Below are 12,214 nucleotides of genomic sequence, written 5' to 3'. Positions count from 1 at the left end.
TTCTAATCCTTAAAATAAAATGTTCAAATATAAAAGTTTAAAAATGTGTATTGTTACTTGTCTAAGTGAGATACATATAGTTTCTAATTGAAATACCACCTATTTATGTGAATGTAGCTATCCTGTAAAATGCTCGAAATTTGAAACTAAATTAAAAATGAATGATGTAAAGACAGTTGTTAATTTGTGGCTATATATTCCTAAGCACCAAACAAATTTTACTTTATATTATTGCAAAATAATCAACATGTTATATCAATGGTAATCACAATATATTGGAAATAGTGAGAAAATTATATATTGGACGAAATATAGTGTAACTTCTAACGGTCACCTTTAGTTATCTTTACTTTTCTAAAAAAATAAAATAAAGTGAAAAACTAAAGCGTATAAGTAGTACTAGTATATAATATACGCCTTTGTATTTTCGATGTGGGACACTAACAATCACATTTTTGTGGATTATCAAACATATGTACATAGGATTAAGAAACTTGTAAAAAGCTATCAAGGGAGCTAGCTATGTAATTTCTCTACATCAAGTAGTAGTTGGAAGATTGTAGTAAACTCAGTTACAAAAATCAGCTGAAAGTCCAGAATGATGCTAAAACACAGGTTAAATCATGGAGGTGATACATGTTCATCTCTAAATACCATTTCTTTTGGAATAATTCACCTTGTACAGTTTCACACAAACCACCTTCACTTCCCTAACTACAATACATATCATACTTTTAAAATGCCACAACTCATTTATTTAAACTAAAATTGGTGGGGTGCGCCAGGCCCAAGCAGTAGTGCAACGCATGGGCGACACACGAAGGCCCAAGTAGCAAGCTACTTTGGTGGGACTTCCCCCTCAATAAATAAATTTAATATCGTGTGGACCGATGATCCACATATCAGATATTAAACTGATAAGAACAGATACTACACTTGATCTTAGCCAAAAGGCCGAGAAAGGTATGAGTTTTCCATAGGCTGGCCCATGATTTTATACCACGTGGTCTGCTCAACCTTGCTGTATACATTCGATGTGGGAATACTATATCAATAAGGATAGGCAAGGATATTCACTTGCTATGTTAAAACACAATTGTGACTTTGATTTATGAAGGTGATATATGTTCAGCTATATTAAATATTACCCCACTTGGAAACTTCAGTGTCATGGATATTTCAAAATTGGAGCAGCCATAGTGCGTAAGAACCAATTAATGCCCACAGTTCTTGGCCCTGTCCTTCAACTATTGCCCTGTCCTTCAACTATTGCTTGGCATCTTATATTCAGCACAGGACTCAAAAAGCCTAGCAACAAAATGCATCTAGTTTCCAAAAAGATGTAGTATATTATTTCGATGACCATAATTACCAATAGATGCTAACACTTTATTAACAATAATACATGACTATCATTATCAAACAAATTGAATGAGAGAGCACCTCTCATGATTATTATCAATATGATTGAAAAGTTTAGAAAACAAAAAGATATATATAAGTCTGTCAGACAGCTGCCCAGCCATCCTGGCTGGACCAGAGTCGAGCCAAGAACGATCATCTACTGCACCAAAATATGATTGAAAAGTTTAGAAAACAAAAAGAAATATATAAGTCTGTCAGACAGCTGCCCAGCCATCCTGGCTGGACCAGAGTCGAGCCAAGAACGATCATCTACTACACCACGAGCCAGAAATCCAACCCGAGGGGCTATTAACTCCAACAATCCCCAAAATTGCTTTTCTTGCTACCTTAACTGCTACAATGGATGGATAACCATCCCCCATGTCCAGCTTCGTTTGCGCACAAACCAGCTTAGTTTCCCTAACACAGTATATTTGGCATCTTATATTCAGCACAGGACTCAAAAAGCCTAGCAACAAAATGCATCTAGTTTCCAAAAAGATGTAGTATATTATTTCGATGACCATAATTACCAATAGATGCTAACACCTTATTAACAATAATACATGACTATCATTATCAAACAAATTGAATGAGAGAGCACCTCTCATGATTATTATCAATATGATTGAAAAGTTTAGAAAACAAAAAGATATATATAAGTCTGTCAGACAGCTGCCCAGCCATCCTGGCTGGACCAGAGTCGAGCCAAGAACGATCATCTACTGCACCAAAATATGATTGAAAAGTTTAGAAAACAAAAAGAAATATATAAGTCTGTCAGACAGCTGCCCAGCCATCCTGGCTGGACCAGAGTCGAGCCAAGAACGATCATCTACTACACCACGAGCCAGAAATCCAACCCGAGGGGCTATTAATCACGCTCTAGCCAGGCAGCCATGGTTCATCCACCAGACGTGGTTTCCTGTCTCCTTAGAAATCATCAAGAATACAGAGGTACGAGCCTATAGAACAGATCCTGTTCAAGTAAGGTCGTGATTGACTCACGAATCTATCAGTTTATGTACCTCACATTTATTCAGTAGGAATTCGATGTGGGATACAAAAAATCAAGGTTTAGTGCCAAAATTGCGTAATTTCAGCTTGATATCGTTAACAGTAGGTTTTCAATTTTCATGTTACAGAAGAAGAAGAAGAAGAAGGCAGTTGATTTAGCACATGGAGTGATGGTATAAAAAGTAAAAGTGAGAATTATTGAAGAGAATAAAAATAAAAGCACATGTGAAGGAGCAGGATTTAAGCAGCTGCTGCTAAAGGCGGAGAGGAGTGGAAACAGGAGACGCCCTGCCCTTCAAACGCTGCTTCAGCTTCCATCGTTTCAGATAACTGAGTAAATGGGAAGGGAGGTGACAGCGGCGAGTAGCTGGAGGGGGTGGCGGTGATGGTCTCACATCGTCAGAAAAGTGAAGGAAGAAGTGGGTCAACAATTATTTTCCTAGAGAGAGGGAGAGGGGCATGGCTTCCTATTCGTTTTATTCCCAATCAATCATCATCTAAAATGAGAACAAATGAGAGAGAGGTGATGAGACGGAGATGAAAAGCCATTCATGACAAACTAGAGAATTTTAATCGTGAAAACAAATATTTTACTACTTAGGGACAAAAGGTGATTCGTGATTCGCTAATCCCAGGCGCCCCCATACACGGTACCTCAGCGGCCCATTAGGTGGGAGGAACTTACACTGGTAACCAGCACACAAGGAGCCACCACAGTGGTGAAACTCCCACACTGCGGCTGCCAGCATTCGATCCTGTCTGCTTAGGGACAATCTACCACCCAGGAACCAACTGAGTTAAGCCCGTGCGGGCAACAAATATTTTACTACTAGTTTTAATATTAGTGGATAATCTTATCGTCAATATCATATTTTTTAATCCGTCCATTCTGATTTATTTTTCATAAATTTTAATACATACTTCTAGATTAATTTATATTTTATTACTGTATACATTAATATATAAAATTAAAATCTACGTTTAACTAAAAGCGAGTCATAACTTAACATTTGAAAACGCACCGATCAAAAAGCGAGTCATAACTTAACATTTACTACTATCATATTTAATACTTTCTCCGTCTATTTAAAATATTCACATTCTTAAATAATGTGAGATTTTAGAAGAAGTTTTTAGATAGACAAATTAAAAAATAATGTAATTAAATATTTTAATAAAGAGAAAAGAGAGATTTATTTCTAAATATTAAAAAGGGACATCTTAAGTGTGACAAAAAAATGTACATATTGAATGAGATGAGTAGAGTAGTACCCCATCCGTCCCGGCTAAGAGCATCTCCAATGGAGGCTAGCGGACCGGCTAGTCGATTCCCGGCACTGGCCGGTCTGCTAGCCGAACCATTGTAGGCGGCGAGCGGAAAAACGACGAGAATTTCGGCGAGCGCACGCCGATTTTTGAGCGCTGGCCGATGCGCTCACCGATCGGCTGGCCGCCATTGTAGGCGGGCGATCGGCGAGCGATCGGCCAACACTTTTTTTTTTTAATTTTCGAAACACTATATATACACGATTTGCACGTCATTTTCATTCGCACCGATTGTTTTAACGAGTTTTCTCTCTCACTTAATTTCTGTACAAGAGCAATAAAGCAATATGGAGAACAACAATGAGTCCACTATAGTGACAAGCGGGTCTCAAACTCCCACGGTACCCGTGGGAGGTGGATGGGGTCCGATGGCCAGGTACTACAACATGTACCCTTGGATGCAGATGATGCCGGGGTGGGCAGCCGGGATGCAGATGATGCTGGGGTGGCAGCCGGGGAAGCAGCCCGAGATGCAGGGGACGCCGGGGGGCAATGTCTATCGCCCCAGTCTTGATTTTTTGACTGCTTCTTCGCACACATCGACCCCATCGGAGACGCAGTTCACTGGGTGTGAGACTTTCTCCTTAGAGGAGTTGGGGATAGATCTCGAGGATGCGGACACTCCCATTCAAACGGGGGGGGTAGGGCGGGGTCGGGGAGCACCAAAGAAGAAGAATGGCAAGGGGAAGGACAAAAGGGTGGTCGGCGAGTCGTCGTAGCCGGCTGATGACGACAGCCCGGCACGGAGGAAGTGGATGGATGCGGAGAACGTCGCGCTGTCCAAGGCTTGGGTGAGTGTTTGCGATGATCCCCTCCATTCGAACAATCAGAGGAACGTCAACTTGTGGGGTAAAATATCAGCTGCCTACAAGGCATTTTGCCCGGAGGGGAGGCCACACAGCGGGGAGGAGTGCCGGAAGGGGTGGGACAAGGGATTATGTTTTTAGTAAGGGTTCATCTTGGGAATGTATATTTTTGTTGATATCAACTTATGAAATACTTCCTCCGTCCCAAGGAAGATGACTCATTCCTTGGGGGCACAAGAATTTATGCAGTTTTATTGTGTGTGTCAGATAGAGAGAATAAAGTAAGAAAATGTAATAAAGTAGAGATAGAAGGGATTATGTTTTTAGTAAGGGTTCATCTTGGGTAGGACAAACTAAAAAGGAAATTGGGTCGTCTTCGGTGAGACGGATGAAGTATTAATTTATTGAAATTGTCTGATGACTATTTTATATTCTTTTCATTTTAAATGTGAAAAACATTATACTCCCCCCGTCCCAACTAAGTTGAGTCGTATTCATTTTTGTAATGTCCCAACTAAGTTGAGTCATTTCCTTTTTTGACAAAAAACAATACATCCAATCACTATTACTTTATTCCGTCAACTATTGTACTCTGTATTTATCTTTCCTACTTTATTCTTACCTCTTACTTTTCAACACAATATCTTAATTTCCATGCCCAAAGATTTTGTCTTAACTTAATTGGGACGGGGGGAGTATTAATTAGCATTTGTGTTTTTTTATTTGTAATTACGTGAAATATAAACATATGTATATTTACTAAAGTGTTAATATATACTCCCTTAGTCTCACTCTAAATGACACTTTCTAAATATAGAAACATCACTCTTTTTATTTTTTTCTCCCTCTCTTATCTTATTCTCTAATTTTGTAAATATTAAAAAGGGACATCTTAAGTGTGACAAAAAAATGTACATATTGAATGAGACGAGTAGAGTAGTACTCCATCCATCCCGACTAAGAGCATCTCCAATGGAGGCTAGCGGACCGGCTAGCCGATTCCCGGCGCTGGCCGGTCTGCTAGCCGAACCATTGTAGGCGGCGAGCGGAAAAACGATGAGAATTTCGGCGAGCGCACGCCGATTTTTGAGGTGCTGATAGACTATGAGAAGTTTCGGGCAGGTGTCGATGCTGGCTGGCCGAAGAAGCAGCGACTAAACTATGCCGGTGATTACAGCGGCAGCAGCGGTGGTTCCCACGACCTCCCCGAGGATGTTCAGGAGTTCCCGTCCCCTCCATCGTTTACTCGCCGCACTCGCCCGGTTGGTCAAAGGCGGGCGCACCGGGTAGCGAGGGGGGTCGCCCAGGGGTCCCAGGAGGTCCAGTCGGCATCCCCCCTGTTGGCAAGTCGCCAACCGAGCTCGCCTTCTCCGTGCGTCAACAAACGCGGGCTCAGATGCACAAGATCTTAGCTGAATGGAGGGCGGCAACTGACCCCGTGGAGAAGAGGTTTCTTCACTCAATGCTCGAGAGTATGCGAGTCGATATGGATGTCGCCTCGGCACAGTTGGGGGGCTCAGACGCGGGCTCAGATGCCGCAGATTTGGGGGTCCGGATAGCGGCGACAACGGCGGCGACGGCAACGAGGAGTGAGGCGGAGGCGGGGGCTCGTGTGTGGAAGAGGGGTTTTTTTTAATTAATGTAACTTTTTTTTAATTAATGTACTTTTTTAATTTTACTATTATTATTGAATTTTCTCGTATCGGTGTCGTAAATTTAATTTCGTATTTTGTGTGATTGTTAATTATTTGTTTTTTATAATTTTATTTATTGTGGCTAGCCTATTGCTTGTCCAGTTGTTTGTCCTAATGATGTGACATGAGGAGTTTGTGCCTAGCCTACGGCTGGCCTATTACCACTGTGGATGGTCTAAGATGACACATTTCTTGGTCGGCACGGGATTTTAAGAGTTAGTAGTTAAAGTGTTTAATTGGAGAGAAAAAAGTTGGATGTAAGTATTAAAATAGAGAGAGAAAGAAAGAGGAATATTTTAATGGTTGAGTGTATTAATTTGGGGAGAGAAAAAATGGTTGAGTGTATTAATTTGGGGAGAGAAAATTTCCAAAAAAGAAAAATACTTTATCTGAATTAGGACAAACTGAAAAAGAAAATATATCAAATGGGACGGAGAGAGTAGTATTTAACAAAAATATTAGAGCATCCACCGGCTAGCCGATCCCTGGCGCTCGCCGGTCTGCTCGCCGAACCATTGCAGCCGGCGAGCGCCAAATCGGCGAGAAAAACGGCGAGCGCCAAATCGGCGAGAAAAACGGCGAGCGCACGCCGATTTCTGAGCGCTGGCCGATGCGCTCGCCGATCGGCTGGCCGCCATTGTAGGCTCCCGATCGGCGAGCTAATTTTTTATTTTTTAAATTTAATTTTCGAAACACTATATATACGCGATTTGCACGTCATTTTCATTCGCACCACTTGTTTTAACGAGTTTTCTCTCAATCTTAATTTCTGCACAAGATCAACAACGCGAAATGAGTAGCACGGGTGGTAGTAGTGGTGGTAGTGGTGGGGATGCTGAGGAGTACGAACGGCGAATGAACGAAGCGTTGGAGGCATATACGGACCGTGAGATAAACCGGCTGTTACAGAGGGCCTTGCAGCCGGCGGTACCTCGACCCGTTGTCCACCGTCGAGCAGTGATTGAGCGGGATCACGTAGCTGCACATCAATGGCTATATGAAGACTACTTCGCACCGAAGCCGCGGTTTAATGCCAACCTTTTCAGGCGGCGTTTTAGGATGAGCAGGGCCCTCTTTATGCGTATTGTTGACGCTTTGGAGCGTCGATATATGTGTTTCCGCTTCAAGCACGATGCGGCTGGCAGACCCGGCCACACACCTATTCAAAAGTGCACTGCGGCAATCAGGCAATTGGCCTACGGAGGTGCGGCAGACATGTGGGACGAGTACCTCCACATCGGTGAGACGACGCCCTTGAATGTATGAAGTATTTCTGTCAGGGCGTGGTTGAAATATTCCGTGATCAGTACCTTCGAAGCCCTACCCCCGAAGACTGCCAGGAGCTGATGCAGATGCAGGGAGAAAAGCATGGGTTCTCGGGTATGTTAGGCAGCATAGATTGTATGCATTGGGAGTGGAAGAACTGGCCCGCTGCTTGGAAAGGATTCTACACGATCGGCTACAAGGGAAAGAATCCCACGATGATCCTCGAGGCCGTAGCTGATTACCGGCTGTGGATTTGGCATGCATATTTTGGGGTAGTCGGGTCGAACAACGACCTCAACGTCCTCAACTCGTCGCCCCTTTTCAACGAGCAGTGCCAGAGCGTCGGTCCGGCCATCAGTTTTATCGCCAACGAGAACCAGCATGATATGAGCTACTACTTGGGGGATGGGATATACCCGAGGTTGCCCGTCTTTGTGAAGACGATCAGGTGCGCATCAGATGAGATGAAGGCCTACTTTGCGGAACGGCAATAGTTGGCGCGCAAGGACGTGGAGCGCGCATTTGGTGTGCTCCAGTCTCGATGGGCGGCAATTAGGTGTCCAACGCGTTTGTGGCATGTCGACTGCATTGCTGATATAATGTACGCCTGTATTATCATGCACAACATGATTGTCGAAGATGAAGGTGTACAACTGACTAGTTGGGTCAACAGCGATAATGAAGCCGGTCCAAGCACGGCGTGGCCGCCCCCAACGTACGAAGTAGGGTACCTCACGATGAAGCCGGCCGCCTCCAAGCACATGCCGACATGCGCCAAGTAGAAGCTCATATTCGATTCCAAAAGGATTTAATTGAAGAGTTGTGGGCGCGGAGGACTGCACGACTTTAAATTTTTTTTTTAAATTATGTATAGCAATGGTGGTAAAACTACTAGTAAAAAAAGAGCAAAGAAATTGAGTTGTTGGGCCATTGTAGTTGAAATGCGTCTCGCTTAACAATTAAGATTGAGTAATTTTAGTTTTATTATTTCAATATTCAGATCATACCTTTAGAAGCTTTAGATAAGAAAGAGCACAAATTTTAGTCAAAATCAGCTGTAAATCCAAAAATTATTCACTCAAAAATGCAGAACTGGTTTTCCGGTGGCGTTGCCGATAACGGAAATTCTCCTCAGCCAACGACAGCGTCGTCTTCATCTCTGCTCGCCGATTGGAATTCGTATGCCTCCACTAGATCCTCCGAGGAGACGACCGGCGGCTCCCTCGCCGGCGTATTCGATATCGAATCCGCTGTTCGCTCCGCCAACGACACCGTTTCCGGCACTTTCAACGTGTAAGAGTGGATCTTATTTTACTGCCCCCAAATTATTGCTGTTGTGCATACTTTACTGCTTATTATTAATAATGTAATCCTGTGGATTATGCTAATGGTTGTGCCTAGGTTTAAAGTTATTCAACCACATGAATTAGGGATGAAGTTCTGGTGCTGACACACCAATTCATTTAGCTTAGATGATATATGCTGTAGTATTTTCTCCATTTTATGATTGGAACCTGTTTCAGAAAATGTATTGTTAGTGCGATTAGCAGGTGCAGATCAGGCATATGTGTTCTCCTATTTATAATGTGAACTGTGAAGTCTTACTACGGAACTCGCTTGATTAAAGTTTGTGGCATCTTAGTCATAGTGACTAATAAAAAAGTAATGGAATGTGGATCTCTTAGCTTCAAGTTGTATTTTCTGTACAGACTGTCAAGTAGGAGAAAGTGTATATGTTAGCTTTTCAATGCTGTTCAAGATATACCAATATGATTATGCAGCTATTGATGGCGTAACATATATAGCATTCGCATGCTAGTGATCCAGCAGGAATCTTGTTTGTCTTTCAACCTTTTGCTGTTAGGACTTCATGAAGCCTTTAGATTGATCTTGTTATGTGATGCTTTTTAATTAATTTCATGAGGATTAGCATCCATGTTCCTGCCGTTTCATATTAATTTAATTTCGTGTTATCATCTAATTGACATTAGACTAATTAAATTAAAATTAGAGGAGTATGCTTTGTTCATTGGAGAATCATGCTCTATAGGATTTTGGAATCGTGCTCAATTGCCTCGTAAAGATAGTCTAGAGTTGAATAGAATATTCTCATAAAGAGCTTTAATGATCCAAATAGCCTCTCCAATTTTCATCGTTTTGCAGCCTGCTTCATTATGATTCCAAGTTTTTAGGTTTATGGAATTCCTTGGGACTTAAGTACATTCAGATATGAGCGCCAAAGATGTATCATTTCTTGCTATGAACTTCTTATAACATAAGAAGACATTCTTATCTTGAATTATCCACAGAGTTTTATCATGCATTTCTTTGATTTCAACCCCAGTGCCCTTTTCTACCATATGGCCACCCAAAATTGTGTACCAAGCCTACCCCTTCTTCCGTATGCATAATGAAACACTCCTTTTCTTATTTTGAAAGCATTTGAATTCCTGGGGAAAAATCTTAAACTGTTGTTTTCAAAAGAATTCTACCTCTATCTAATCAGTCAATTAACCTGAACACAACAACCAACTATGCATTACGTAGGACAGAAGATAGTGAAACTAAGTGGACAGTGGACTGAATGATCTGAATCCAAAAAAAGATTTTCCAGGTGTGCATGTGAGGAACATTGACATAGTTAGTTATCAAGGTTTGTGGCCTGATTATCGAGAAGGGAGTTGGAGGAGCTAGAGTGGGTGGCTCAAATAGTAAGATTTTGGTTGAACTGTAATTTGAATTTTGGTGTAGTGGACAATTTATTCAAGTGTGGCTACTGTGACTTTCTAATCCTTGAATATATTGCACATGGATTAGAACTCCATTTGGATTCTTGGACTTTCTTGGGAAATCTATACTCTGTTCTCTAGCTAGCTATTCAGGAATACATATTTCTTATGCGGTGAGAAACACCTATATGTATTTGTCCACTCATTTAATTTTAAAATAAAAATAGCTCATCTTGATTAGTTGTTTTGCATAGTTTCTACAGAATATCCCAAGGTTACAATTAATATAAGGAAAAAGAAGGATCTGGGACAAGGTATTCTAGATGTTTAAGATTATACTTGCAACACTGCAATAAATTGTATCTTTTCCTCTGTCACTGATCATCTCGTGGCTTCTTTTGTTAGAACTTACATGTGTTAATAGCTTGTCTATTTGTTTGGAAATCTCTTTTCTATACCTTTTTTCATCTTAAAGTGCAATCTTCCTGTCCAGGGTTTCCAAAGGAGTCAGAGAGTTACCTGGGAATCTCCAGTCCGCTACGAGTAGCATCCCTTCGGGAAAAGCACTCGTGTATTTTGGGATGCTGCTGGCCAGTGGAGTTTTCTTTGTGTTTATAGCATTCACTTTATTTCTTCCAGTGATTGTTCTGGTGCCTCAGAAATTTGCGATCTGTTTTACTGTTGGGTGTGGTTTCATCATTGGGTCCCTTTTCGCCCTTAGAGGCCCGAAGAATCAGTTTAACCATATGTCATCAAAGGAGGTATCACAAAACTACTCAATAAGTTTTAACTTTTTTTTACGTTTTCTCTATGTCTATGCGCACTTTTCTAACATTGTATTTATCGTGTTTCTTTCTTTTTTCTTTTCATCAGAGGCTTCCTTTTACGTTAGGGTTCATTGGAAGCATGATGGGAACCATTTATGTCTCTATGGTGCTTCATAGCTATATTCTCTCTGTGCTGTTTTCCGTGATTCAGGTAATAAGACTTTTTGCATTACACTACAATCTTTCTTCATCTTCTGGAAATACTTTTTTTGGTATTTAGATTTGATACACTGGATTGCTCGCCTCACGGGGGAACAATGTAACTCCTCTAATACGAAAAGATGATGAAGTTGAGTAATTGCATGTAGGTCATGGCGCTAGCATACTATGGCATCTCTTACTTCCCCGGTGGATCAGCTGGGCTGAAATTCCTCTCATCATCATTGATGTCCACTATTATGAAGTGCTTTGGCAGGTGACAATGACATTGTCTTGGTAAGACACACGACTATGCTTCAAGCTACATCGTGTTTCTTTTACACACAACTTTGAGTTGGATTATATTGAAAAGTTTTCCGAAGTACAGAGAATGTAGTATAGACCTGAAAATCTTGAGGCTTCGATCGCGACTTCTCAAGTCCTCTGAAAATCAAAATATGAGCTAATTCTTGTCGAAATGGTTGTCAATGTAGCATCTGAAGCTGTGCATTGTTCTAATTCTATCTCACTATTAGTATTTGTGTACTGTAGCGTCTCCTGAATGTTTTTGGATGAAAAAATTGTTGATCGTATCTCCAATTTGTAGTTATTGGAAATATTGTGAATTTCAAAGATATCGATCCTCTAGTAGGGATGAGAATTCGATTATTTGGTTTCGTTTTGGCCTTAAAAAAGAACTAAACTGAAAGAATCAAAACCTTGCAGATTTAATCAAACTCAACTGAAATCATCGAGTATAACTTTTCCGAATTTCTTTTATTTTTGATGCAAAAAAAGCGTTGATTTAGTCAATAATATTAATATATACAAAAGAAGTCATCTTTCACCACTTATGCTATGATTTTACCGTTTGAGTGAAATTCTGATAATAAAAATCTATACAAGTTGAAAAGACTTGTGGTATAGTAATTGATAAATTGGAAAAATTAAGATACAAGTGATACGATCATTAAAAATTTTGATGGTTTCAAATGTGGAAATAAAAT

General features: G+C 40.9%; 1 protein-coding gene and 2 non-coding genes across 4 annotated transcripts; 1 reads left to right on the top strand and 2 right to left on the bottom strand.

The window, feature by feature from the left end:
- Positions 1 to 771: 771 nt before the first annotated feature.
- LOC121756613 lies at positions 772 to 967 on the bottom strand. The gene has a single exon (XR_006040995.1). It is a non-coding gene; the product is annotated as a U2 spliceosomal RNA (small nuclear RNA).
- A 1,211-nt stretch (positions 968 to 2,178) lies between these two features.
- Positions 2,179 to 2,401, bottom strand: LOC121756689. Its single transcript, XR_006041065.1, has one exon. It is a non-coding gene; the product is annotated as a small nucleolar RNA U3 (small nucleolar RNA).
- A 6,096-nt stretch (positions 2,402 to 8,497) lies between these two features.
- LOC121756435 (protein transport protein SFT2-like) lies at positions 8,498 to 11,842 on the top strand. Of its 2 annotated transcripts, none has more exons than XM_042151985.1 (4): positions 8,498 to 8,806; positions 10,736 to 11,003; positions 11,116 to 11,220; positions 11,360 to 11,495. In XM_042151985.1, the coding sequence occupies exons 1-4, from the start codon at positions 8,598 to 8,600 to the stop codon at positions 11,375 to 11,377; spliced, it is 600 nt and encodes a 199-aa protein (XP_042007919.1). In that variant the 5' UTR covers positions 8,498 to 8,597; the 3' UTR covers positions 11,378 to 11,495. The 2 variants fall into 2 exon arrangements, with proteins under 2 accessions (XP_042007919.1, XP_042007918.1); XM_042151984.1 differs by having other exon boundaries at positions 8,503 to 8,806; positions 11,378 to 11,842.
- The last annotated feature ends 372 nt before the right edge of the window (positions 11,843 to 12,214 follow it).

This window comes from Salvia splendens, chromosome 11, assembly GCF_004379255.2.
Source record: "Salvia splendens isolate huo1 chromosome 11, SspV2, whole genome shotgun sequence".
NCBI classification, from domain to species: Eukaryota; Viridiplantae; Streptophyta; class Magnoliopsida; order Lamiales; family Lamiaceae; genus Salvia; species Salvia splendens.
The sequence above is the reverse complement of the archived record's forward strand: the minus strand, read 5'-3'. Positions and strand labels throughout refer to the sequence as shown.

Coding starts and splice junctions, on each gene's coding strand:
- LOC121756435 (XM_042151984.1), top strand. CDS start 8,598: ATGCAGAACTGGTTTTCCGGTGGCGTTGCCGATAACGGAAATTCTCCT. Junction 8,807..10,735: donor GTTTCCGGCACTTTCAACGT/GTAAGAGTGGAT, acceptor CTTCCTGTCCAG/GGTTTCCAAAGGAGTCAGAG. Junction 11,221..11,377: donor TGCTGTTTTCCGTGATTCAG/GTAATAAGACTT, acceptor AATTGCATGTAG/GTCATGGCGCTAGCATACTA.